Source organism: Rhinatrema bivittatum, chromosome 1 (assembly GCF_901001135.1).
Source record: "Rhinatrema bivittatum chromosome 1, aRhiBiv1.1, whole genome shotgun sequence".
NCBI classification, from domain to species: Eukaryota; Metazoa; Chordata; class Amphibia; order Gymnophiona; family Rhinatrematidae; genus Rhinatrema; species Rhinatrema bivittatum.
In genome coordinates, this window is record NC_042615.1 from 146,676,691 (window position 1) to 146,703,247 (window position 26,557).

Consider the following 26,557-nt stretch of genomic DNA (forward strand, 5'->3'; position numbering starts at 1 on the left):
AACTCTGAAAATAAATACCCTCCACAATAACAAACTTAAAGAGCATGGTTAACACCTTAAAATGTTGAGATTACTTACCTGATAATCTCCTTTTCCTTAGTGTATGCAGATGGACTCAAAACAAGTGGGTATAGTGTGCTCGTGCTAGCAGTTGGAGACGGATCTGACGTCAGCACGGGTACATATACCCCCACAGGAAGTGCAGCAACTCAGTAATCTTCCTTGCAAAAGCTTTTATGGATATGTGTGTGACTGACCGATCAATGAAATGAACAGGATTACCCTGACCGATTGATAGAAGCTGGAGACCGTCAGTGTTGTCAACCGGAAGGCGTCGACACCCGGTAGGGTGGATGCCCTATATAAGAAAGCTTGGCTTACCGTGACTTGGTGAATCCCCATGTATGCCGGCAGCCGGGCGGGATGCTGAGTCCATCTGCATACACTAAGGAAAAGGAGATTATCAGGTAAGTAATCTCAACATTTCCTAGCGTGTAGCAGATGGACTCAAAACAAGTGGGATGTACAAAAGCTAATCCCGGACTGGGCGGGAGGCTGCCCGAGGTCCATTCAGGATAGCCCTCGCGAATGCTGTGTCCTCCCTGGCCTGGACATCCAGACGGTAGAATCTGGAGAAGGTATGGAGGGAGGACCACGTCGCCGCTTTACATATCTCCGCAGGCGACAGCATCCTAGTTTCTGCCCAAGAGGTCGATTGCGCTCTGGTAGAGTGAGCCTTGACCTGTAGAGGTGGTGACTTCCCGGCCTCTATGTAGGCCGCTCTGATAACTTCTTTGATCCAGCGGGCAATTGTGGGCCGAGAGGCCGCTTCTCCTTGTTTCTTCCCGCTGTGAAGGACGAACAGATGGTCCGTCTTTCGTACTGCTTCTGTCATTTCCAGGTATCTGGGCAGCAATCTGCCGATGTCGAGATGGCGTAGCAAACGCCCTTCTTCTGATTTCTTCAAACCCGCCGTGGTTGGCAAGGATATGGTTTGGTTTAGGTGAAACTGTGAGACTACTTTAGGCAAGAAAGATGGAACCGTGCGAAGATGGATAGCCTCCGGAGTGATTCTGAGAAACTGATCACGGCAGGACAGTGCTTGCAGCTCTGAGATGCGGCGTGCTGAACACACAGCCAGCAAGAACACCATCTTCAAGGTCAACAAACGGAGAGACAGGCCTCGAAGAGGCCTGAAGGCGGATCCTGCTAGAAATTCCAGCACTAGGTTGAGGTTCCACAGGGGCACTGGCCACTTCAGTGGCGGACAAATGTGTTTGACTCCTTTCAGGAAACGTGAAACGTCTGGATGTGTGGCGATACTGTTGCTGTCCCTCCGAGGACCGTAGCAGGACAGCGCTGCCACTTGAACTTTGATGGAACTGAGGGACAGACCCTTCTGAAGTCCATCTTGCAGGAAATCCAAAATGATAGGGATCTTAGCAGCATGTGGATTGTTGCCATGAGTTTCGCACCAGGCTTCAAATACCCTCCAGATCCTTATATATGTTAGGGATGTGGAGAACTTGCGTGCTTGTAGGAGTGTGTCTATTACCGGCCCTGAGTATCCTCTTTTCTTCAGTCTAGCCCTCTCAAGGGTCAGACCATAAGAGAGAATTGAGCTGGATCCTCATGGAGGATGGGACCTTGCCGCAGCAGGTCCCTGTGTGGAGGCAGGGGAAGTGGATTCCCTGCCAGTAATCTTCTCATGTCTGCGTACCAGGGTCTTCTTGGCCAGTCCGGGGCCACTAGAAGAACTAGGCCTCTGTGCCGCTGGATCTTGTGTACAATGGCACCCAGCAGGGGCCATGGAGGAAAGGCATATAGTAGGATCTCCCAAGGCCATGGCTGTACCAGGGCATCGATCCCCTGGTATAGAGGATCCCGCCTGCGGCTGAAATATTTGGGAACTTGAGCGTTGGACCTGTCCGCTAGTAGGTCCATGCCCGGCGTCCCCCACTGATCCATGATCATCTGGAAAGCTGTGGGCGACAGCTGCCATTCCCCTGGATTTAGGCTTTCTCTGCTGAGGAAGTCTGCCGTGGTGTTGTCCTTCCCGGCAATGTGGACGGCGGAGATATCCTGGAGATTTGCTTCCGCCCAAGTCATCAGGGGGGCTATTTCTAGGGATACCTGTTGGCTTCTGGTTCCGCCCTGTCGGTTGATGTATGCCACCATGGTGGCGTTGTCTGACATCACTCTGACCGCTCTGTTGCGAAGTCTGTGGGCAAATCGCAGGCAAGCTAGTCTGACTGCCTGTGCCTCTAGTCGGTTTATGTTCCACCCAGACTCTTCTCTGTTCCACCGCCCTTGGGCGGTGAGTTCTTTGCAATGCGCTCCCCATCCGTTCAGGCTGGCATCCGTAGTGAGCAGGGTCCAGGTTGGGGAGGACATTCTTGACCCCCGGCTCAAGTGGCCAGACTGCAACCACCACCGTATCTGATTCCGCACTCTGGCTGGTAGAGGTAGGTGGGTGGTGTAGTTCTGTGATCGTGGGCTCCACCGAGATAGGAGGGTGCGTTGTAGTGGTCTCATATGAGCCCGTGCCCATAGTATCACCTTCAGAGTGGATGCCATAAGGCCGAGGACCTGTAAATAATCCCAAGCTGTGGGCCGGGTGGCGCTCAGCAGGGCCTGCAGACGATTCCGGAGCTTTGATCTTCTCTTTGAGGTCAGGCTGACCTTGTCTTCCTGGGTGTCGAATCGGACTCCTAGGTATTCCAGTGACTGGGAAGGCTGTAGGGAACTCTTGTTCAAGTTTACAACCCATCCTAGGCTTTCCAGAAGAGCTATAACTCTGTTGGTTGCCTGGTGGCTCTCCTCTGGCGACTTCGCCCGGATCAGCCAATTGTCCAGGTAGCGATGGACGAGGATTCCCTCCTTCCTGAGGGACGCTGCCACTACTTCTATGACCTTGGTAAAGGTCTGCGGCGCGGTGGCTAACCCGAAGGGTAAAGCTCGGAACTGGAAGTGTTGGTCCAGGACATTGAAGCGTAAATAGCGCTGATGATCCCGATGGATTGGGATATGCAGGTAAGCTTCCGACAGATCTAGGAATGTGAGAAACTCCCCTGGCTGTACTGAATTCTTGACAGACCTCAGAGTTTCCATGCGAAAGTTGGGGACCCGTAGGTATCGGTTGACTGACTTGAGGTCCAGGACGGGCCGGAAAGTGCCCTCCTTCTTGGGCACGATGAAATAAATAGAATAATGCCCAGAATTCATTTCCCTTGCAGGCACTGGGATTATGGCCTTTAGGGACAGGAGCCTCCGCAAAGTAACTTCTAGGGCCTTCCTCTTGAAGGGCGAACAAGGAGAGTCCACAAACCTGTCCGGCGGGAGGCGAAGAAAATCCAGGTAATACTCTTCTCGGATGATGGCGAGGACCCACTGATCCGACGTAATCTCGACCCACCTTTGGTAGAAGAGGGATAGCCTGCCCCCTATGGCCGCTACCCCCGGATGGGTCGGCTGATTGTCATTGTGGGGTACGGCCGGGATCCGAACCCGAGCCGGTTCCCCTCTTGTTGCGCCTAGGCCGAAAGGACTGGTTCCTGGTCTGAGAACGAGGTGCTTGGTAGCGAATCCTGTAAGGATTGAAGCGCTGAGAGGATCTACCCCTGGGTGGCCTAGGAAAGGGGCGCTGGTTCCTCCTTGACCGGTCTTCTGGTAGACGGGGTAATGGAGAGGCGCCCCATTTATTGGCCAGTTTCTCAAGGTCGCTGCCGAACAGGAGAGATCCCTCAAAGGGCATTCTCGTGAGGCGTGTTTTGGAGGAGGAGTCGGCCGACCAATTACGTAGCCAGAGCTGTCTCCTGGCTGCCACTGAGGATGACACTCCTTTGGCTGCCGTACGTACTAAGTCAGAGGCTGCATCAGTGAGGAACGAGAGAGGCGATTCCATTTCTTCTCCCGGGGTGTTGCCCCTAGCCTGTGATAAACAGGAACGTGTCACCACGGTGCAGCAAGTCGCAATTCGTAGGGACATGGCTGCCACCTCAAAGGCTTGTTTCAGAATGGTGTCCATGCGCCGGTCATGTGTATCCTTGAGGGCCGTGCATCTACCTGGGGGCACGCCAGCTTGTCCCTGGTTGCCGGGTCTAAGGGGTACATGCCAGCCAAGGCCCGACCCCCTTTGAATGAGGCCTCCAGCGTATTCCATTCCAGATCGATAACTGCTGAGCTACTTGCAGGAGGGGAAAATGGTGAGACATTTGGCGCAGGCCCTCTAACAGGGGGTTCATTCTAGGTTCTTCAGGGGCATCGTGGCCCGGAATAGCCAGCTCCGACAGGCATTGAGAGATCAGGCCTGGAAGATCTCCTTTCAAAAAGAAGCGCCTCATGGTCCGATATGGTTCAACCCCCGAGGGCAGTTCTCCCTCCTCGGGGGACTCGTCATCTTCCTCAGGGCAATCTGAATCCCCATCAGTGGGGGTTCCGGGTGGCGCGTGGCCGCGCCTAGGCCTTGAGGGTCCAGGGGCCGGGTCATCCGGTACATATGGACCCGCTCGGGGAGCAGCCTGCATTGTGACAAAGGCATGAATCCCCTTAAATAATTCCACCCAGGAGAGCGAAGTGGGATCCGGTCTGAGGGGTACCAGGTCCCTTGGGGCCCCCGGCTGCTCACTGCTGCTTGCTAGGCCCAGGGTGTTCCCTGAGGAACTGGCAAGTACACTGGGCTGTGACTGGCCCTGGCCTGGAACTCCCAGGGCCTCTTCACATTGGGCACATAGGGAGTCTACTTCCTCGCTCTGTGTGGCTCTGAGGTTGCATGCCGAGCAGAGGCTCATGCCTGATGCTGGACGGACCGGCTCCGCTGACGCATGGGCTCTCTTACGCTCCATGTGTGCCTGGGAATGGACGTATCAGTGGGCGCCTATGAACGTGCGCCTAACAGCGTGGAGACAAACCAGGCAGGAAAATGGTGACCTCCGTGGCGGATTTGCCACCTAGGCAGACTCTGCGAATCCTCGCTTCCTCGGAGTCCAACAAGTAAAGATGTACGCCTTACCTTGTCTTCGGCGCTTCCCGATTGCGACCTGGGCGGTCTCCGGCTGCAGGGGGAGAGGGTGAGTACTGTCACCAGTGCGCTCGAGGAAGTGCACCCGCTGCCTCTAGGCCGCGCCCAAACTAGTCTCGCTCGGGGGCCAAGTCCACGCCGGGACTGAGGCTGCCTCTATGCCGCGCCCGAGCCCTTCTCACTCGGGGGGCTAGGTCCCTGCCGCGAGCCGGCCACCGGACCGAGGCCCTTACCTCCGAGGGACCATGGAAATCACCTCGAGAAATTCAACTGGGGGAGGGACCGACTGGTATCACCGCAGGAGTGCGGAGCTCGTCTTCAGGTAGGTTTCTTCTATGAATTTAGTTGTGTAGAATTTGGAAACACGCTCAGCGAGCGTGAGGTAGCTCCAAACTGCTTTGGAGACGGAAATTACTGAGTTGCTGCACTTCCTGTGGGGGTATATGTACCCGTGCTGACGTCAGATCCGTCTCCAACTGCTAGCACGAGCACACTATACCCACTTGTTTTGAGTCCATCTGCTACACGCTAGGAAATGTATTCTTTCCAATACAGGCAACCAATGTAACATTTCTAATGCTGAAATAAATGTGCTTATGATCTCTAACTGTAGGAATAAAAACTAAGTTTCACTACTGCATACAGCAGTGAAATCCATACAGCAAAATTGATTCTTACTTCACATTTGGACACTTGCCCTGTATTTCAGAAATACAGAGATGCTGTACTTCTGACAAGCTGCAATATGTGATTGACTTATCTCCTGTGCCAAGCACATTGACTAGGTTTCTGTTAAAGAATTAAATCTTCTCTCAGCAATTAGAGAAGGGACAAGACAATGCAGGCATATATGTGTGTGTATGTGAGAGGAGACAAACCTGAAGCTTTAGCCAAGCTCAGAAGAACCTGGCAACACAGCCAACAATCCCGAGAGGAGCCCTTTTCAGATTCAAGCAAAGTCTCGGGTCAGCTGTTACAGGTTGGCCCTCTGGGGGTGGGGGGGGGGGAATGGAATCCAAGCTGGGGAGGGGGTGTCAAGCAGTTAAGGTGAAGAAAGAAGAACCAATCAGAATTTGACTCATGTCCCTATTTTCATATGCACGAAGCCACTGAATATGCATATGGTATCTCTTAAAATCAGTTTGGAAGGGGGCTTGGCTAAGAAGGTTCCAACCACACCAGCAAAATGTCACCTGAGTCATTGCTTCCAGCCCTGCCCTGCACCTAAACTGACAGATGAGATCCAATGTCCTGGAGAACTGCATCCAAGGTGTCTTAAGCCCTGATAGATGAGCCAGAGTTGTATTAGCCTGGTTCTTCTCAAAGTACTAAGTGAGTTTTCTGCTCTTACTCCAGGTGCAGAGACCCACAGCAGTGTACCAGAGCCTGTTTTCGGGACTTCCAGCTTCTCTCACAACTCAGGTGCCAAGAATCTACAAATGGTGAGACTGAGGGGATTCGTTTGATGGGTTTTGTATAAGGGTTAGTACGTTAGAACTGTTTATGATTTATAAACAAGTTCCAATTAAAGTGATCTTATGCTTATTCCGATGTATTCATATTTAAACTAATCACCATAAGTGCTAAGTATTACAAGTTTCTAAGATTGCTAAATTGTTAGTGTTTGTTCTAGTAACATAATGCCTTACAATACATCTATATTCTTAGTCAAACAACTGAGAGTTCTGGGCTGGTTGGGCCATATACATAAAGGTAAAATAAGTGTTAATTTCTGTAGCGCTGTCTACCCCCATAGAAAGAAGGAAAGAGGGCAGTATCCAAACTGCGGTTTAGACTTTTAAATCCTTACATAACCTCTATCAAAACTCATGCTGCTTCATTTTATACAGGTTGTAATACTCTAACACCTTAGGCAAATATAAATACAGTGCATTGCAATAATCAAGTTTAATTATAACAAGAGCTTGGACAACTGCTCGAAAGTCAGGTTTCAATATTAATGATTTTAAATGCCAAACGGGTACCTACAAGATAAAATTGAAGTAAACCAGGACAATACCGAAGATGAAAGACTTATGGCTTGCAATTGGGCCAATAAAATAACACGGTCAGCAGAGTCAAAAGCCGCTGCAACACCTAGTTGAATCAATACATAACACTTATCCTCTTCTTGCTGCAGATTATTTATAAGTGATACTAATATGTCTCAATCGCACAATTGAAAAAACCCCAAAACATAATATTAAAATGTTAAAAAATTCATGTTTGAATGAGAAAAGGTTAAGGAGACTTGTATGAGAACTGGCACCTTGTCTAGCAAAGACTTAGTTATGTCATGTTCGAAAGCTCATCATTGAACGAGGAGATAGAGAATAAATTCTTCAACTTGACTATAAGCTTAGACAAAGTACAACTATCCATATTTTCTTATGTATGGGGAGTCAAATATGAACTGATATAAAAGCCAAGTTATTTTAGTCAGTCTGTTTTAAGTTTTTTCTCTTGTACTGCCTACACAGTTTCCTAGAAAAAAGCCATAAAAAAGCTGATTACAATAGATTGTGTTGCTTCATAACACTGAAATATGGATGCTATCTACTCACCACATTTTTACTTTCAGTAAGGAGGTGCAAAGAGATTGTGAACATTGCTGCTGTGTTCATAGGGTTTCCAAGAGCAAAGATGTCTATATCAGAGCCCCAGTAACTCTGTAAAATAATGATTTCATCTATTATCTTAAGATTAGCAAAATATGTATATGCAACTTTGTATAAATTACATTTCTTGCTAGAAGATAGTCAAATTTAATTATATATACATATATCATGCACAAGAATATATATGCTTTATTATCTGAATATATAAAGCACCTTTCAACCATAGTGATCTATATATAAAATGATACCGGAATTCAACAAACCAAGAGTCAAGCAGAAAAGATCCTTATCTGCAATGAAATGAAGGAATTGCAGCAGGAAAGGAACATGGGAAGGCTGGATGGATCTTTCCATCTTTATTTACTGTCATATTCTAAATTTCCATGAGCTCCAAAATTTCCACTTGATTGGGTAAATATAAATACAAATGAACTAAGGATTCAGCTTAATATGTATATTTTTATATAGAAATAAAAGATTACATGAGTACATCTGAAGGAACTGATGGAAAGCACAAATATCCAAACTGAAAATAAAGGTAGAAAAAAGCCATAAAAATACATTCAGAACTAAAAGCAAAACACTTGTCTTACATTAAAGAGCATATACATTTTACAAACGTCCATCCCCAAAAGCCAAAGGAGGAAGGAAATAATCTGATACTAGATTTGTATTTTTACAGCTTTATATCAAGCAATAAATATGGAAACCCCTCACAACTGAATATAAAAATAAAAAATAAGTTTAACAAAATACCATAAATCCCACTAGCTCTATTTAATTTGGAATTTGAACTTAATAAAACAAAATTGTCATCTGTAACAGGTGTTCTCGGAGAACAGCAATTTACCAGGGCCACATGACTGTGCTCATCACTGAATGGACATCTGTTCTAGAGCTTTCAGGAAAAAATTGAACGGCCTTTACCACATATGTGCAGGAGTTCCTGTGCTGCTCTATTCCTGCTGCTCCCCTTGGGTTTGATGGAGAGAAGTGCAATGGTTTGTGTGCGGTATGAACTCTTGCCTTAGGGAACAACTGTTACAGGCAGGCAACTTTAGAGTGAACTGTTGACCAGCTGCAACAGTTGTTCTTTGAAGCAAGCAGTTACAGGTCACTCAAAAGGGATTATTTACCTAAGAGGAAAAACATTAATAAAGTGAAGAAAATGCATTTTGGTTGGGTAAAAAAAAAAAAATAATTAGACTAAACTAAGCATGCCCATGTACAAGATTCCTGGTTTGATGCCAGTGTTGATTCTTCTGCTCCTCGGATCAGCTGAGGCTGGGGACGCTTCAGCTTCACAGCCCCTGGGGCGTGGGTGAGGAATCATGGTCACTGGATGACCCCCTGTTGGCCAGATTCGAGAGACTTATGACTGCAGGATTCTGGAGGGAGCACTGGTGCACAGCCCAGGCCAAACACTACAATGACCAGTGTGTGTTAGAGGTGAGGGGCATGGGAATATTGACAGGATAAAAATCCCCAGGAGTTTGCAAATGAAAGCACATGGTGCTAGATCACAGCCCTAGTTCCAGTTGAGCTAGAAGTACAAAGAAACAGGAGGAAACTGCTGGGTCAAAAAAAAAACAAAGAATAATTTGGTTCATTTTATTTATTTATTTATTTAACAGTTTTTTATACCGACCTTCATAGTAAATAACCATATCGGATCGGTTTACATTTAACAAGGGAATAACTGGAGAAACAATTCAAGTAAACGATGGATAACAATAGGTAGGAATAAGTCAAAGTTATGTCTTATGTTCATAAGAACATAAGACATACCATACTGGATCAGACTAAAGATCCATCAAGCCCAGTATCCTGTTTCAAACAGTGGCCAATCAAGGTCACAAGTACCTGACAGGATCCCAAAGGGTAGATACATGCCACACTTCTTATCCCAGGAACAAGTGGATTTCTGCAATTCCACCTTAATAATAGTTTTCCTCTAGGAACTTGTCCAAACCTTTTTTTAAATACCGTTACACTAATAGCTTTCACCACATCATATGGCAACGAATTCCAGAGCTTAATTATGCATTGAGTAAAAAAATATTTTCATTTTATAGACCTCTTTCATAATTTTCCCCTCAGCCATCTTGTCTCCAAGCTGAAGAATCCTAACCGCTTTAGCCTTTCCTCATAGGGGAATTCTTCCATCCACTTTATCATTTTGGTCACCCTTCTCTGTACCTTTTCTAATTCTGCTGTTTGTTTTGAGATGCAGTGATCAGAACTGCACACAATGCTCAAGATGAGGATGCACCATGGCATTATGATATTCTCTGTTTTATTATCCATTCCTTTCTTAATAATTCCTAACATTCTATTTGCTTTCTTGGCTGCTGCTGCTGCTGCATTCCGATCAGAAGACTTCAACATAAAGGCAGCAGTCCAGCAGCAAGAGGGGGGGGGGGGGGGGGCTTTCCAGTCTTTTCCACTGAGTGTTACATGTATGATTTTTTTTACCCGCCGGTGAGAGAACGTATGTGTGCACCTGGTGCAAAGAGCTCCTGGCTCTCAGAGAATGAGTCTGTTCTCTGGAGGCTAGAGTGGCAGACCTGGAGGAGCTAAGGTAGACAGAGAGGTACATTGATGAGATCTTCAGGGACACAGAAGTCAAGTCCCAAATCCAGTCTGGCAGCCCCAGTGCTGCCTTGGATCAGAAAGGTCTCCCAGGTGGAGACATCACCCTGGTGTCACAGGAAGTGATCATGTAGCAAAGACCTGCTCTCCAGGTGATGTGTTGTTCTCTTGCAGTGAGGACAAGCCTCCCAGGGCTAGTGCCCAGAAGGGAAGGGTTAAGTCAGCCATCATAGTTGGTGATTTATTAGAAATGTAGATAGATGGTGGACGTGAGGACTGCCTGATTACCACCTTAACACCAGGCAAGCAAGTTGTCTTCATGCGTCATAAGAACATAAGAAAATTCCATACTGGGTCAGACCAAGGGTCCATCAAGCCCAGCATCCTGTTTCCAACAGTGGCCAATCCAGGCCATAAGAACCTGGCAAGTACCCAAAAACTAAGTCTATTCCATGTTACCATTGCTAATGGCAGTGGCTATTCTCTAAGTGAACTTAATAGCAGGTAATGGACTTCTCTTCCAAGAACTTATCCAATCCTTTTTTAAACACCGCTATACTAACTGCACTAACCACATCCTCTGGCAACAAATTCCAGAGTTTAATTATGCGTTGAGTAAAAAAGAACTTTCTCCGATTAGTTTTAAATGTGCCCCATGCTAACTTCATGGAGTGCCCCCTAGTCTTTCTACTACCCGAAAGAGTAAATAACCGATTCACATCTACCCATTCTAGACCTCTCATGATTTTAAACACCTCTATCATATCCCCCCTCAGTCGTCTCTTCTCCAAGCTGAAAAGACCTAACCTCTAAGTCTTTCCTCATAGGGGAGCTGTTCCATTCCCCTTATTTTGGTAGCCCTTCTCTGTACCTTCTCCATCGCAATTATATCTTTTTTGAGATGCGGCGACCAGAATTGTACACAGTATTCAAGGTGCGGTCTTCACCATGGAGCGATACAGAGGCATTATGACATTTTCCGTTTTATTCACCATTCCCTTTCTAATAATTCCCACCATTCTGTTTGCTTTTTTGACTGCCGCAGCACACTGAACCGACGATTTCAATGTGTTATCTACTATGACGCCTAGATCTCTTTCTTGGGTTGTAGTACCTAATATGGAACCCAACCTTGTGTAATTATAGCATGGGTTATTTTTCCCTATATGCATCACCTCCCTATCTAGATGCATCCCTATATGCATCTAGATAGGATTATAGACAGTGCTGGAGAGGAGCTGGCTGTCATGGTACATGTGGGCACCAATGACATAAGAAAATGTGGGAGAGAAGTTCTGGAAGCGAAATTTAGGATTTTAGGTAGAAAGCTGAAATCCAGAACCTCCAGGGTGGCATTCACTGAAATGTTCCCTATTCCACGTGCAGGTCCCCAGAGGCAGGAAGAGCACCGGAGTATCAATGCGTGGATGAGACGATGGTGCAGGGAAGGATTCAGTTTTGTAAGGAATTGGGGAACCTTTTGGGGAAGGGGGAGACTTTTCCGAAAGGACAAGCTCTACCTTAACCAGAGTAGAACTAGGCTGCTGGTGCTATCTTTTAAAAATGAGATAGAGTGGCTTTTAAACTAGAACAAGGGGGAAAGCCAACAGTCATTCAGCAGTGCATGGCTTGGAGGATTGTATTTTTGAAGGATATTAATGAAACAAGAAAGTTAGCGCATTCCAGCAGAGAGGTTCCAATAAAAGCAGTCCATGTGCCTATAAGTAAAGAATCACTTGAACTAAAGAATTCCAAATTATCACTATCAACTGAAAAGCAGGTTATTAAAACAAACAAAAAACACACTTTGAAATGTCTGTATGCCAATGCCAGAAGTCTAAGAAGCAAGATGGGAGAGTTAGAGTGCAATGCAGTGATTGATGAGATAGACATAATTGGCAAATCAGAGACCTGGTGGAAGGAGAATAACCAATGGGACTAGTGCTATATCAGGGTACAAATTATATTGCAATGATAAGGAGGTTGAGCTTGGTGGGGGGGGGGGGGTGGCACTTTATGTCCAGGCGGGAAGAGAGTCCAACAGGATAAAGATCATACAAGAGACTAAATCCTCAGTAGAATCTATATGGGTAGAAATCGCATAGTGATAAGAGTATACTATCGTCCACCTTGCCAAAATGGTCAGAAAGATGATGAAATGCTAAGAGAAATCAGGGAAGATAACCAATTTGGCAATGTAGTAATACTGAGAGATTTCAATTACCCAATATTGACTGGGTAAATGTAACATCAAGACATGCTAGAGACAAAGTTCCTGGATGGAATAAACGACTGCTTCATGGAGCAATTGGTTCAGGAACCAACGAACGAGGGAGTTATTTTAGATTTAACTCTTAGTGAAACACAGGATTTGGTGAGAGAGGTAATGGTGGTGAGGGTCACATGGCAAGTGATCATAACATTATCAAATTTGAACTAATGGAGAAATTATTTACCTGATAATTTTGTTTTCCCTAGTGTAGACAGTTGGTTCTCAGGACCAGTGGGTTTATGCTCCCCTGCCAGCAGATGGAGAAGGGGCAAACTGACATCATAGTATATATAACCCTGCAGTGACCCCAGCCTGCCAGTATTCTCTTAAAAAGCAACTGTGGACAGACTAGCAAAATACTTGATTAAAAACAGATAACGAGAACTGTACTCAACCAACCATGAACACTGAACTCACATCAGATTCTAGATACCCCAAGCAAGGGACTGGATGAACACTTACCAGTAATCCCTTGGGACCCAGAGCCTCACAGGAGGAATACTTACACTCATGTGGTAGCTGAGGGCAGGAAGCTGAGTCCATCTGACAACACTAAGGAAAACAAAATTATCAGGTAAGTAATTTCTCCATTTCCTAGCATGTAGACAGATGGACTCAGGAGCAGTGGGATCTACCAAAGCTACTCCCCAACAGGATGGGAGGCTGCCCGCGGTCAAATCAACACCGCACTTGCAAATGCTGCATCCTCCCAGGCCTGCACATCCAGACAATAAAACCTGGCAAAAGTAAGGAGGACCACGTCGCAGCTCCACAGATATTGATGGGAAACAAAAGACTAACCTCTGCCCATGACACTTTCTGAGCCCTAGTAGAATGAGCCCTAATCTGAGTAGGTAACAGCTTTTCAGCATCCACATATGCTGCCTCGACCACCTCCTTAATCCAACGAGCTATGGTAGCCCACAAAGCCAGAGCACAGTGCTTACTCCCGCTATGGACAACAAACAGGCAATCCGTCTTTCGAAAAGACTCAGAGACCTTCAGATACCGCAAGACAAGATGCTTAATATCCAAGGAGTGCAAAAGACTAAACTCCTCCGCATCCCTGACCTTATCCAGGGATGGCAAAGTGATGGACTGATTCAAATGAAAGTCCAAGACTACCTTGGGCATGAAGGATGGAACACTACGCAGCAGTAATGCCTCCGGAGTCACCCTAAGGAACGGCTCCTGCCAAGACATGGCCTGCAGCTCAGAAGTCTGACATGCAGAATATATAGCCACCAGGAACACAGTCTTCAAAGTCAATAATGTAAGGAAAGGCTATTCAGTGGTTGGAACATAGGGCCCGCCAAAAAGTCCAGCACCAAATTAAGACTCCACAATGGAACTGGTAACCTCAAGGGAGGTCTAAGGTGCTTCACTCCCTTAAAAAAAAATGGGTCACATCAGGATGAGATGACAAGGAAACACCATTCACCAGGCCTCTGAAACAGGCAAGAGCCACAACCTGCACCTTCAAGGAATTAAGGGCCAAGCCTTTATTAAATCCATCCTGGAAAAAATCCAGAATGAGAGGGATCATGACTGAACAAGGAAGAGCACCCCACTCCTCACACTTGGCCTCAAAACACTCTCCAAACCTGCACATAAGCTAAGGAAGTGGAGAACTCGTGAATGCGGAGTAAAGTGGCAATCACTGCAGAGGAATAATCATGCTTTAACAGGCAAGCCCTCTCAAGGGCCAAATTGTAAGACAGAATTGAGTCGTTGCAAATCCGCATACCACAGATGCCTGGGCTAGTACGACACCATCGGGAGTACTAGCCTCCTGTGGCCTTCGATCTTGCAAATTAATTTACCCGAAAATAGATGCAATGAAATAGCTAGATTCTTTAATGATAAAATTGAAAACCTGCGGACCAAAATACCTAAGACACCCAAACAAGAAATTAAAATGTGTAAGAGAGACGTAACACTATGGTCCGAATTCGATGAAATAACCAACAACCAGGTTGAGAACATGATCAAACAACTAAATCCCGCCCCTCATCAAATAGATTCACTACCCGTTACGGAAATCAAAAAGCTTACAGAAATCATTGCGCCAACGTTTACAAAAATTATAAACTACTCCCTAGAAGAAGGGGTCCTACCAGACACACTGAAAGAAGCAACCATCAAACCAACACTTAAGAAGAAAAACATGGACCCACTAATTCTAGCAAACTACAGACCAGTATCAAACTTACCTCTAATGGCTAAATTAATTGAAAAAACAGTACAAAAACAACTAGCAGAGCACTTAGATGATAACAACATCCTCTACCCTTCACAGCACGGCTTCCGTAAGCACTATAGCACTGAAACACTCCTTCTCGCACTAACAGATAATATTCTAAGAGGTTTCGACAGCGGAAAACAGTATATTCTGATATTACTAGATTTGTCAGCAGTATTTGACACCGTTAATCACAAAATACTAATTAAAAGGCTCGAAGAAATAGGACTACAAGACAAAACAATCACATGGTTCAGAGCATTTCTAAAGAACAGAACTTTTCAGGTTCAAATTAAAAACACTCTATCCGAAAAGATCACCCTAAAAACAGGAGTCCCACAAGGATCAGCACTATCTGCTACGCTGTTTAATATATATCTACTTCCACTATGCCATCTCCTCGCCGGACTTGGAATAATACACTACATCTATGCGGATGACATCCAATTAATCCTACCTATAGATGAAACTATTGAAAAAACAATAGGTCTTGCCATGATGTATCTGGACATAATAAAGCAACTACTAAACCAAATGGAGCTGATAATCAACAGACAAAACCGAATTCATACACTTAGAAAGGAAAAGCACGAAGATCACACAAACTCCAATAATGCTCAAAACAACCAACAAATTGATTTAACTGAGAAAGTTCGTAATCTAGGAGTAATAATTGACACTGAACTAAACCTAAAACAACACATATCAATAAAGGTAAAAGAAGGGTATGCTAAACTCATGATACTCAGAAAGCTTAAACCATTACTAACTCTGCCAAACTTCCGTACTGTACTTCAATCACTGATATTCGCAAGCACAGACTATTGTAATGCATTACTACTTGGCCTACCCTACACTACAATAAGACCTCTGCAAATTTTACAAAATACTACAGCTAGAATTCTCACTGGAAAAAGCAAAAGAGATCACATAACAGATTCACTTGCATGCTTACATTGGCTACCCATAGAACAAAGAATACAATTCAAAGCACTGTGCTTAATACACAAACTTATCCATGATGAAAAATCAGAGTGGCTGAACACAGCACTGAGAGTACACGTCCCACACAGAAATTTAACATCAGCAAACAGAGCACTTTTAACCATTCCATCTGTGAAAACAGCAAGACTTACCCAAGTTAGAGAACGTGCACTATCTCTGGCCGGCCCCGCATTATGGAACACCATGCCCCTTGACATACCACTTCAGAGTAATCAAACTTTTCAAAACACAACGGAAAACCTGGCTTTTCAATCAAGCTTTCAAGAAAGAAAATGACACAGGCAATTAAACAAGGATAAGCGGCATAGAGCACACAGCGCCTAATTTCCTAGCTTTAACTGTATCCAACCATTAGGATGAATTGCTACCAAACTCATTTCCCCATGTGAATGTCTTTAAACGTAAACACATTAGCATATACCATATTATTCATTATACTATTTGTTACCGAATATTAATGGCACCACCTATGTAAATTATGATCCACTTTTTTCTTTGATATAGGTGCCCTATTGTATTTATTTAACAGCTTTTAATATACCGGTGTTCGTGCGAGCACATCACGCCGGTTTACAATAAACTTGCGAAAGGAGGAAATTACAAAAAACAGGGAGTGGGAGATGGAGCAGGTTTGAGAAAAAGGGGGGGGGGGAGAGGGGGGAAAGTAAGGAGGAAGAAGATAGCAGCTGAGAAAATAAAAGGAACGTAACATTATTTACATGAGAGGCAATAAATGAGGGATAAACATTGTCACAAAGTTACAGCGGATAATGAAGGAAATATGGATTGTATGGAGTATATATATGGAGGCTTATTTATGGTAGTTATGGCAAGTTATGAGGAACATATATATATGCTTATTTACAGCAGTTATGGCAGGAGAAGAAAGACAATTAATTTTAACTTTTAACATGCAGATTGTACAGGTTGTAAGGCAGATGGGGTGCGGTAAAGTGTAAGGGGGGGGGTATAGGGTGGGTGGGTGGTGGGCGGTACTGTGACTAGGGGGGTAGGCCTGTCTGAAGAGCCAGGTCTTAATGCCTTTTTTGAAGCTGGGTAGTGAGGGTTCAAGACGGAGGTGTGTGGGGAGGGAGTTCCAGAGGGCGGGGCCTGCAATGGTGAAGGCTCTTTCTCTGGTGGTGGAGAGGCGGGCTGTTTTGAGGGGGGGGGGTGTGGAGGGTGCCTGTAGATGTGGATCTTGTCTGGCGGGTTGAGAGGTGGAAGTGGGGCATTTCCTTAAGCCAGGGGGAGTTGTTTTTGTAGAGAGTGTTGTGTAGAATAGTTAGGGTCTTATATTGGGCGCGGAATTGGATGGGCAGCCAGTGCAGGTCAACTAGGATAGGTGTAATATGCTCTCTTCTACGTGTGTTTGTAAGGATTCGTGCCATGGCGTTCTGAAGAGTTTGAGGTGGTTTGATGGTGGAGTATGGAAGGCCTAGTAGAAGGGCATTGCAGTAGTCCACTTTGGAGAAAATAGTGGACTGTAGGACTAATCTGAAATCTTGAGTATGGAGTAAAGGCTTGAGCTTTTTAAGGATCTGGAGTTTGTAGAAGCCTGCTTTAAGAAGGGACTTGATGTGTGGCTTGAAGTTCAGGTGTTGGTCGAGTGTGACTCCCAAGTCTCTTACGGAGAGGGGTAGTGTGGGAGAGATGAGGGGGGGGCGGTGGCGTGGTGGAGGAGTCGTGTTCAGGTTGCTTGGATATAAAGAGGAGCTCGGTTTTGGTTGTATTGAGAGCAAGGTGAAGGTCGGTTAGTAGGGAGTTGATGCTGACTAGACAAGATTCCCAGAAAAGGATGGTTTCATTGAGTGTTTTCTGAATGGGTATGAGTACCCATTGTAAACCGTTTTCTGAATGTAATCCGTTTCTGAATGTAATCCGTTTCTGAATGTAATCCGTTTTCTGAATGGGTATGAGTACCCATTGTAAACCGTTATGATGGTAAATAACTTAATGACGGTATATAAAAACTCTTAAATAAATAAATAAATTATCCTGCCCAGCAAGGGTCACGGAGGAAAGGCATAAAGCAATCTGTCTTCCAGCCAGACCTGTACGGGAGCGTATTCACAGGGCCCACAGATCTCTCCTGTGACTGTGTAAGTGAGGAACCTTTGCATTTCGAGAAGTCACCAGCAGGTCTAGGAATGGAAAACCCCAGAGATCCACAATCAGCTGAAATATCTTGGCTAACACCACACACTCTCCTGGGTCCAGACTCTCCCTGCTGAGCAAGTCTGCTCTTACGTTGTCTTTTCCTGCAATGTGAGAGGCAGAGATCCTGTGCAGATGACCTTCTGCCCTTTCCATCTGCTGGTCTATTTCCTGTGACACTTGCTGGCTCTTGGTTCCTCCCTGGTGACTCATATAGGTCACCATCATCACGTTGTCAGACATCACACGAACTGCTTGATTCTGCAGTCTGTGGCTGAATTGCAAGCATGCCAGCCATACCGCCCGGGCCTCCAAGCGATGATGTTCCAGCAGGAATATTCGGCATTTCAGCACCCCTGGGCCGTTAACTCTAGACCGTGAACCCCCCCAACCGTGAAGACTCACATCTTTCATGAGTACCAACCAGTCCGGAGAAGACAAGGGAACACCCTTTCTCAGATGATCCTCCTACAACCATCACTGGAGGTGGGAGCATATTTCCATCGGCAAGTGGAGCCGAACTGCATAATCCTTAGACTGTGGGTTCCAACAAGATAGCAGAGAGCACTGAAGAGGGCGCATGTGCTCCCTTGCCCACAGCAGCAATTCTAGAATACTCACAAGAGTGCGCGAAAATGGCCACCGTGGCCTACCATGCGAAGTACAAGAAAAAAGCCAAAGTGCAGGGCCTAGCCAACTGGGGGCTGCTCAACCTGCCAGGCTGCCTAGTTTCCCAACCCCAACGGGAGCGGGAATGAACGTCGGCAAGGCTCGCAAAGAACGGAGACCGAAGGAAATTCTGAAATCCCTATAACTGTCTCTGATTCAGGTAAAACTTTCTCTTTTTTTTTTTTTTTTAAACCCTTACCCGAGCTCAGCGCTTACCAGCTGAGTACAAAGATGGTCTCAGACTGAGGAGGGAGAGTGCATCTGCTGTCACCGCTGCGCTCGGCCTCCTGCATCTGCTGCCTTTCAAAAAACCCTGCTACTGGACCAAGGCACACCTCTGAGGGACCACGGAAATTGCCTCAGGAATTCTCAACTGGGGGAGGGACTTTTAGGTATCACCACAGAAGAGCGGGGCTTTCTTTCCTGAATTTAGAATTTCAAATTTCTCCTTTTAAAAGCTCAAAGCAATCCCCATAGGGAGATTCACGTCCACCATCTTCTGGAGACAAAGAATACTAGCAGGCTGGGGTTACTGTAGGGTTATATATACTGCGACGTCAGCTTGCTCCATCTCCATCTGCTGGCATGGGGAGCAGAAACCCACCTGTCCTGAGTCCATCTGCCTACACACTAAGAAACACAATTTTCAAAAGGGAAACTTTGATAAAATGAGGAAAAAAAGTTAGAAATAAACTGAAAGGTGCAACTGCAAAGGTTAAAAGTCTACAACAGGCATGGACATTGTTTAAAAATCCTATCTTGGAAGTGCAGTTCAGATGTATTCCATGCATTAAGAAAGGTGGAAGGAAGGCAAAATGATTACTGGCATGGTTAAAAGGGGAGGTGAAAGAGGCTATTTTAGCCAAAGAAACATCCATCAAAAATTGGAAGAATCATCCATCTGAAGAAAATAGGAAAAAGCATAAGCATTGTCAAGCTAAGTATAAAACATTGATAAGACAGGCTAAGAGAATTTTAAATGAAGTTGGCTGTAGAGCCAAAAACTCATAATAAAAACTTTTTAAAATATATCCAAAGCAAGAAACCTGTGAGGGAGTCGGTCGAAATGTTAGATGACCGAAGGGTTAAAGGGGCTCTTAGGGAAGATAAGGCCATTGCAGAAAGACTAAATTAATTCTTTGCTTCTGTGTTTACTAATGAGGATGATGGGGAGATACCGGTTCTGGAGATGGTTTTCAAGGGTGATGAATCAGATAAGCTGAATCAAATTACTGTGAACCTAGAAGATGTAGTAGGCCAGATTGACAAACTAAAGAGTAGCAAATCACCTGGACCGGATTGTATGCACCCCAAGGTTCTGAAGGAACTAAAAAAAGAAATTTCAGATCTAATAGTTAAAATTTGTAACTAAATCATCCATTATACCTGACGACTGGAGGGTGGCCAATGTAAGCCCAATAATTAAAAAGGGCTCCAGGAGTGATCCAGGAAACTACAGATGAGTGTGCCTGACTTCAGTGCCGGGAAAAACAGTGGAAACTATTCTAAAGATCAAAATCACAGAGCATATAGAAAAACATGCTTTAATAGAACACAGTCTAGATTTATCTAAGGGAATTCTTGCCTCACAAATCTTCATTTTTTTGTAGGGGTTAATAAACATGTGGATAAAGGTGAACCGGTAGATGTAGTGTATTTGGATTTTCAGAAGATGTTTGACAAAGTCCCTCATGAGAGGCTTCTAAGAAAACTAAAATGTCATGGGATAGGAGGCGATGTCTTTCACGGATTATGAACTGGTTAAAAGACAGGAATCAGAGAGTAGGATTAAATGGTCAATTTTCTCAGTGGAAAAGGGTAAAGAGTGGAGTGCCTCAGGGATCTGTACTTGGACAGGTGCTTTTCAATATATTTATAAATGATTTGGAAAGGAATAGGATGAGTGAGGTAATCAAATTTGCAGATGATATAAAATTATTCAGAGTAGTTAAATCACAAGTGAGACTGGAAGATTGGGCATCCAAATGGCAAAATAAATTTAATGTGGACAAGTGCAAGGTGTTGCATATAGGGAAAAATAACCCATGCTGCAGTTACACGATATTAGGTTCCATATTAGAAGCTACCACCCAAGAAAAAGATCTAGCCATCATAGTAGATAATACATAGAAATTGTGAGCTCAGTGTGCTGTGGCAGTCAAAAAAGCAAACAGAATATTAGGAATTATTAGGAAGGGAAAGGTGAATAAAATGGAAAATGCCATAATGCCTCTGTATCACTCCATGGTGAGACCAAAGCTTGAGTACTGTGTACAATTCTGGTCACCGCATCTCAAAAAAAAAAAAAAAAAAAAAAAAAAAGATATAGTTGCACTGGAGAAGATACAGAGAAAGGCGACCAAAATGATAAAGGGGATGGAACAGCTCCCCTATGAGCAGAGGTTAGGCCTGTTCAGCTTGGAGAAGAGACGTCTGTGGGGGGATATGACAGAGGTCTTTAAAATCATGAGAGGTCTAGAATGGGTTAATGTGAATGTGTGGAAAGCTAGGACTACAAATGCTTGTATTTTGGGCAACAAAATTCCAGACCTGCAAGGCCCTAATGGTGGAAGTGAATTTGGACATTGCTGCTGTCATGGAGACATGGTTCACGGAAGCTCACATTTGGGATGTGGCCATCCCAGGCTATAACTTGTTAAGGAAGGACAGAGAAGACAGAAAAGTGGGAAGAGTAGCTCTTTATATCAGAAACAATATCCAAGCAACTGAACTGCAAGGAATGATGGGTGGAGAAGAAGCATTATGGGCCGACCTAAAAAAAGATTATGTTGCATCCTTTGTTACTGGAGTAGTATACAGACCTGAGATCTAGTCGAAGACATCCACAAAGTGGAAAAAAGAGAGAAGTGTTGATTGTTGGAGATTTTAATCTGCCAGATGTAGATTGGAGAAACCCTTCTGCAGAATCTACCAGAAGCAGAAAGATAGTGGATGTCCTGCAAGGGGCTCTGTTCAAAGAAATGGTAATAGAACCCACGAGGGAAATTGCGATACTCGACTTGGTGCTCACTAATGGGGAAAATGTCTCTAATGTCCGGGTGGGTGCCTACCTTAGCACTAGTGATAATCAAATGGTACGGTTTGAAATTGCAAAGAGCATGAAAGTCGTCACACAAAGACCCGGGTTTTGAATTTAAAAAATACAGACTTTGTCAAAATGGGGACGTAGAAAATGGTTGATGTGGAATAACTGTGGGCGAAACTAAAAGGAGCAATTACAAAGGTAACAAATCTATATGTTAGAAGAGTAAACAAAAGTAAGAGAAATAAGAAACCAATCTGGTTCTCAAAGGAGGTGGCTGATAAAATAAAAGCAAGAAGAGCAGCATTCAAGAAATATAAAGGATCTCAAAATGAGGAACACAGGGAAGAATATCATTTGAAACTGAGGGAGATGAAGGAGGACATCAAGAAAGCAAAAAGTCAGGCGGAAGAAAGGATTGCCAAAGAGGTAAAGAGAGGAGACAAAACATTTTTCAGATATATCAAAGAAAGTAGAAAGGTCCAAAGTGGTATAGTGAAATTGAAAGGTGACAATGATCAATGTGTGGAGAGAGATGAAGAAAAGGCAGAAATATCAAACAAATACTTCAGTTTGGTATTCACTAAAGAAGACCCTGGAGAAGGACCTTTTTGCTAGCTGACAAAACCATTGGTGGAGATGGGATGGATGAAACTCTGTTTACAGAAGATAATGTATGGGAAGAGCTAGGAAAACAGACAATGGACAAGGCCATGGGGCCAGATGAGGTACGACCCAGGATACTGAGGGAGCTCAGAGATGTGCTGGCAGGTCCACTGTACGACCTGTTCAATAGATCCCTGGAAATGGGAGTGGTGCCAAGTGACTGGAGAACAGCGGTGGTGGTCCCGCTCCACAAGAGTGGGCGCAGAGAGGAGGCAGGAAACTACAGGCCAGTTAGCCTCACCTCTGTGGTGGGTAAATTAATGGAGACTCTGCTGAAGGAAAAGACAGTCAACTATCTACAGTCAGGAAGATTGCTGGACCCCAGGCAGCATGGATTCACTAGTGGAAGGTCCTATCGGACAAATCTGATTGATTTTTTTTTGTTTGGGTGACTTAAGATCTGGATCAAGAAAGAGCGCTCATTATGATCTACTTGGATTTCAACAAAGCTTTTGATACAGTCCCGCATAGGAGGCTTGTGAATAAAATGAGAAGCTTGGGAATAAGCGCCAAGGTGGTGGCCTGGATTACCAACTGGTTATCAGACAGAAGACAGTGTGTGATGGTGAATGGAACCTACTCTGAGGAGAGACCGGTGTTAAGTGGAGTGCCACAAGGATCAGTGTTGGGACCGGTTCTGTTCAATATCTTTGTGAGCATCATTGCGGAAGGGATAGAAGGTAAAGTTTGTCTATTTGCGGATGATACTAAGATCTGCTAGGAGGAAGGAGTAGAGAGAATGAGAAGTGAAATTGTTTAAGGTCGTTAGATCTAAAATGGGACAGCATCCCCCAATCTTTGGAAACCAGGAAACACCTGGTATTAAATCCATGCTCTCTAACAAAGTGAGACAGCGCGAATGTTCCAGTCTGCAGCAGGGAGAATATTTCAGATGTAAGCAAATTCTGGTGTTGAGTGGGCATTAAGGTTCTTCTTGACAGCTGATTTGTAGGCAATCTCATAGATGTAATCTGTAGCTGTCCCTTACTATTCCAGCTGTCTGAGATTATAGCAAACAGTTTACCAAAAAAATTAGGCCTGCTCCCTACAGGGGAGGCACTGAAGAACAGAGACCAGAATATTGGCTATCTGCTATGATCCAGTCAAAAACCCATCCATTTTCACTGTGTGGCCATTTGAGATTTAGATATTCTCAGCTTGCAAGTTGTGCTTTCTTGTGTGATTAGAGCTTGGGAAGCATTTTCTCTAAGGAAAAATCTGTGTGCTGTGTGGACCAAAGTGGAGGCTCTGGAATATAGAGAATGTTTTGTATTTGGTAGTGCATAAGGTTGAAGCATACTGTTTGTTTTTCATAACATCCATCACCTCTTTAACTTTCTCCCCAAAGAGATTATCACCCATTTATTTTATTTATTTAAAAACTTTTCTACACCGTAGTTTAGTAAAGCACCATCACAACGGTTTACAAATAGGCACGTAAATAAGTTTGGTTTAAATTATCTAGAAGGTGCCAATAAATTTTTCAGTTACATTCTCAATAATATAATCTATATGGAAAGTGAATTGGTATTTCCATTTATGTGATTAATTGGATAATCATATATGTTTTATATTGTCCTTCCCTTAAATTAATACTTAATTATGAGAAAAAATAATAAAGTAAGCACATCAGCAAGCCTTTCTTGTGTATCTCCTCTGAAGGCCAAGACCATGATAGTCTTTGCCTTGGCCAGTAAAATCTGCAAGGTCTCTATGCCATTCTCAAAAATATTAAAACTAAGTGCTTTTGGCACTCCTTACTAGTTTTGATTAGATTAAGAAATTTAGCCTGTTTTAGGGAGCTGTATTGGAGGAGAGCCGAGCTGAAAGAACGAGAGCGTGGTAGGAGCCGCACGGCAGAGAGGGACGCCGTGACGGAGGAACGGAGACCAGACCCCGCCTACCTGTGACGTCATCAACGCGCTGCTGCCCTCTATTTAAACCGAGGACAGCGGCGCACAGCCACCGGCGCGCCAAAGGGGCGCGCCCCTGGGCGAGTTTTTTCTTTTTTAGTTTGGATATTTCCTGTGTTTGAAATTTGGATGGGAAAGAAGAGAAAGGTCAGGATGGCGATATCCACACCAACGAGAAGAGATGTTACAGGTCCGATGGATCAACACCTCATCAGGAGGGTAAGTCAGAACACCAGAGAGGTCATTCCGGATATCTCCTTTTCTTCGGGGGCCTCCGATAGTCCCGCCATTGACCAGTCCCCTAATGTATCCTCTGGAAATAGTGGGGCCAGTAGAGACTCTGACCCCAAGATAGTAGCCATAACATCGCCCGAATCCAGAGTTCGAATACTAGAATCACAGGATGGGACTTCTACTAATAATGAGTTGGGAAATATGTTACCTTGTGACTTAAGTGATGAAGCAGTCCCTCCAGATAACATCACCCTGGTAGATGTGTGGAGGGTGGTCTCCAAAATGGAAAGGATGCTATCCCTTTCCATGAGTCAGTCCACCAATTTGGCAGTGGAAACTAAGAAAAGCTTGGAGGATCACAATAAAAGAATTGTTCATTTGGAGACTGTGACTGAGTCAAACATCTTACAGGTTGCTACATTACAAGCCACCAGCGCAGCATCTATAAAGGACTCTATAATTATCTATAAGAAGTTAGAGGGTTATGAAAATATTCTTAGGAGGAATAACTTGAGGTTTTTGAATTTCCCATGCATTAGATTATTATCTGCTCAAGAACTTTTTAGCAAATATGTAAGGGAAATTCTGGGTATAACAAAGGAATTAACTATTTCAAAGATGTATTATTTACCTATAAAAAAAAGGGATATATCGACCCCTGAAGGGGGAATCGATATTTTATTGCCAGCTAGTCCTAATCTAACAGATTTTCTTGAATCATCTATTGATGATATCCAAACAAGAGCCACCTTGTTAGTGTCTTTTGGTTTGGAAAATGAGAAAAACCTTGTCCTCCAGAAATATTTTAGAAACAAAGAAATCTCATTTTGTGGTCAGAAAATTCAAGTATTTCCGGACGTTTCCAAAGACACTCAATTGAGGCGAAACAGTTTTTGAATTTGAGACAAAGAGTGTTAGCCCTAGGGCCCACCTTTTAACTCAAATTCCCGTGTAAGTGTTTAATCACTTTTCAAAAAAATAAATTTGTGTTTCTGGAACCACCTCATTTAGAATCTTTTCTTGTAGATAAGGGTGGATAGATATGGTAGACCCCCCTCCTAATAATAGGGATTAATGGTATAATAATAGGCATTCTCCTAGTAACTCATGATGTCATGAAATATTTTCCTTTGTATTTTCTTGTTTATGCTCCCCATTAAGTGAGCTGGTTATTGTATCCACATGATATAAAGTGTGTAAAGTATATTTTTTTTAAAGTTTTGATGATGTGAATCAATGTTTTCTTTTTTCTTTTTTGCATTGTAAAATGTTGAAGAAAATTTAATAAACTATAAATTAAAAAAAAAAAAAGAAATTTAGCCTGTTTTTCTGGAGGGAAAAGCTGGGTGAACTTCTGCGTACTATCAAGGACTGTAAGTACTGCATCATGCAGACTTGGTAGGATATTATATAGGATTGCAGCAGAGCATTCCAATAATGATTTCACTTGAAAAGTTTAAAAGTTTGAGAATCACATTCCAGTGGAATAAAGGCATGAGTTCTTGCCTTCTTGGCCCTGTTAAGAGCAGAGTCAACCACTATATTTTGGTATGACAATTGGAGTATATTGAATCCTTCATCTGCCCAAACATGATACATGGTATCAACTTTTGTACCAGAAGAAAGTGTGTGAGATCTTCCATATATCCTGAACAAGTGCTGCCACCAACTCCCCACAGGCTTATAGAAACTTGAGAAACTACCTGTAACTCAAAGAGGTATGAATCTAGCCATCTTTTGAACAAAAACGTGAAAAGAACACATTATCAGGGGAGATCAGTTCTCTTCAGCACTATATTCACTATGGACAGGGAAGTCAAAAGAATAGCCCTCTTCAGAACAAAACATTATTCCGCCTCGGAATCACAGTACTCCTCAGGTTCTGACTCAGGAACATTTGGGAATATGCCAGCTCTGAAGTAAAAGATCTATGAGGCCTAAAGTTGTCTCCCTAAGCATCGGAGGATAATATCAAGGGTCAGGAGAGGTTTCCTGTGCCAAAAGTTATTTTCAACCAGATGTGGACAGTACTGAAATATATTCTCTACATGGAAGGTGGCTGCTCAACATACCAAGAAGCACCATTATCCTGAAAGCTTGGCACACCAAAGTGCAAGTTATCACCACCA

General features: G+C 44.2%; 2 protein-coding genes across 8 annotated transcripts in view; one reads left to right on the forward strand and one right to left on the reverse strand.

The window, feature by feature from the left end:
* The window catches only part of CORIN (corin, serine peptidase), a 513,735-nt gene that overhangs the window by 473,572 nt on the left and 13,606 nt on the right, over nt 1–26,557 (forward strand). For both annotated transcript variants that reach the window (XM_029588293.1, XM_029588313.1), the window contains exon 22: nt 6,377–6,462. In XM_029588293.1, coding sequence (XP_029444153.1) covers nt 6,377–6,462 — 86 coding nt within the window. The remainder of the gene's footprint in view (nt 1–6,376; nt 6,463–26,557) is intronic.
* ATP10D (ATPase phospholipid transporting 10D (putative)) overlaps nt 1–26,557 on the reverse strand; it is a 363,249-nt gene that overhangs the window by 29,886 nt on the left and 306,806 nt on the right. For all 6 annotated transcript variants that reach the window (XM_029588247.1, XM_029588237.1, XM_029588263.1 and 3 more), the window contains one exon: nt 7,585–7,689. In XM_029588247.1, the coding sequence (XP_029444107.1) occupies nt 7,585–7,689 (105 nt within the window). The remainder of the gene's footprint in view (nt 1–7,584; nt 7,690–26,557) is intronic.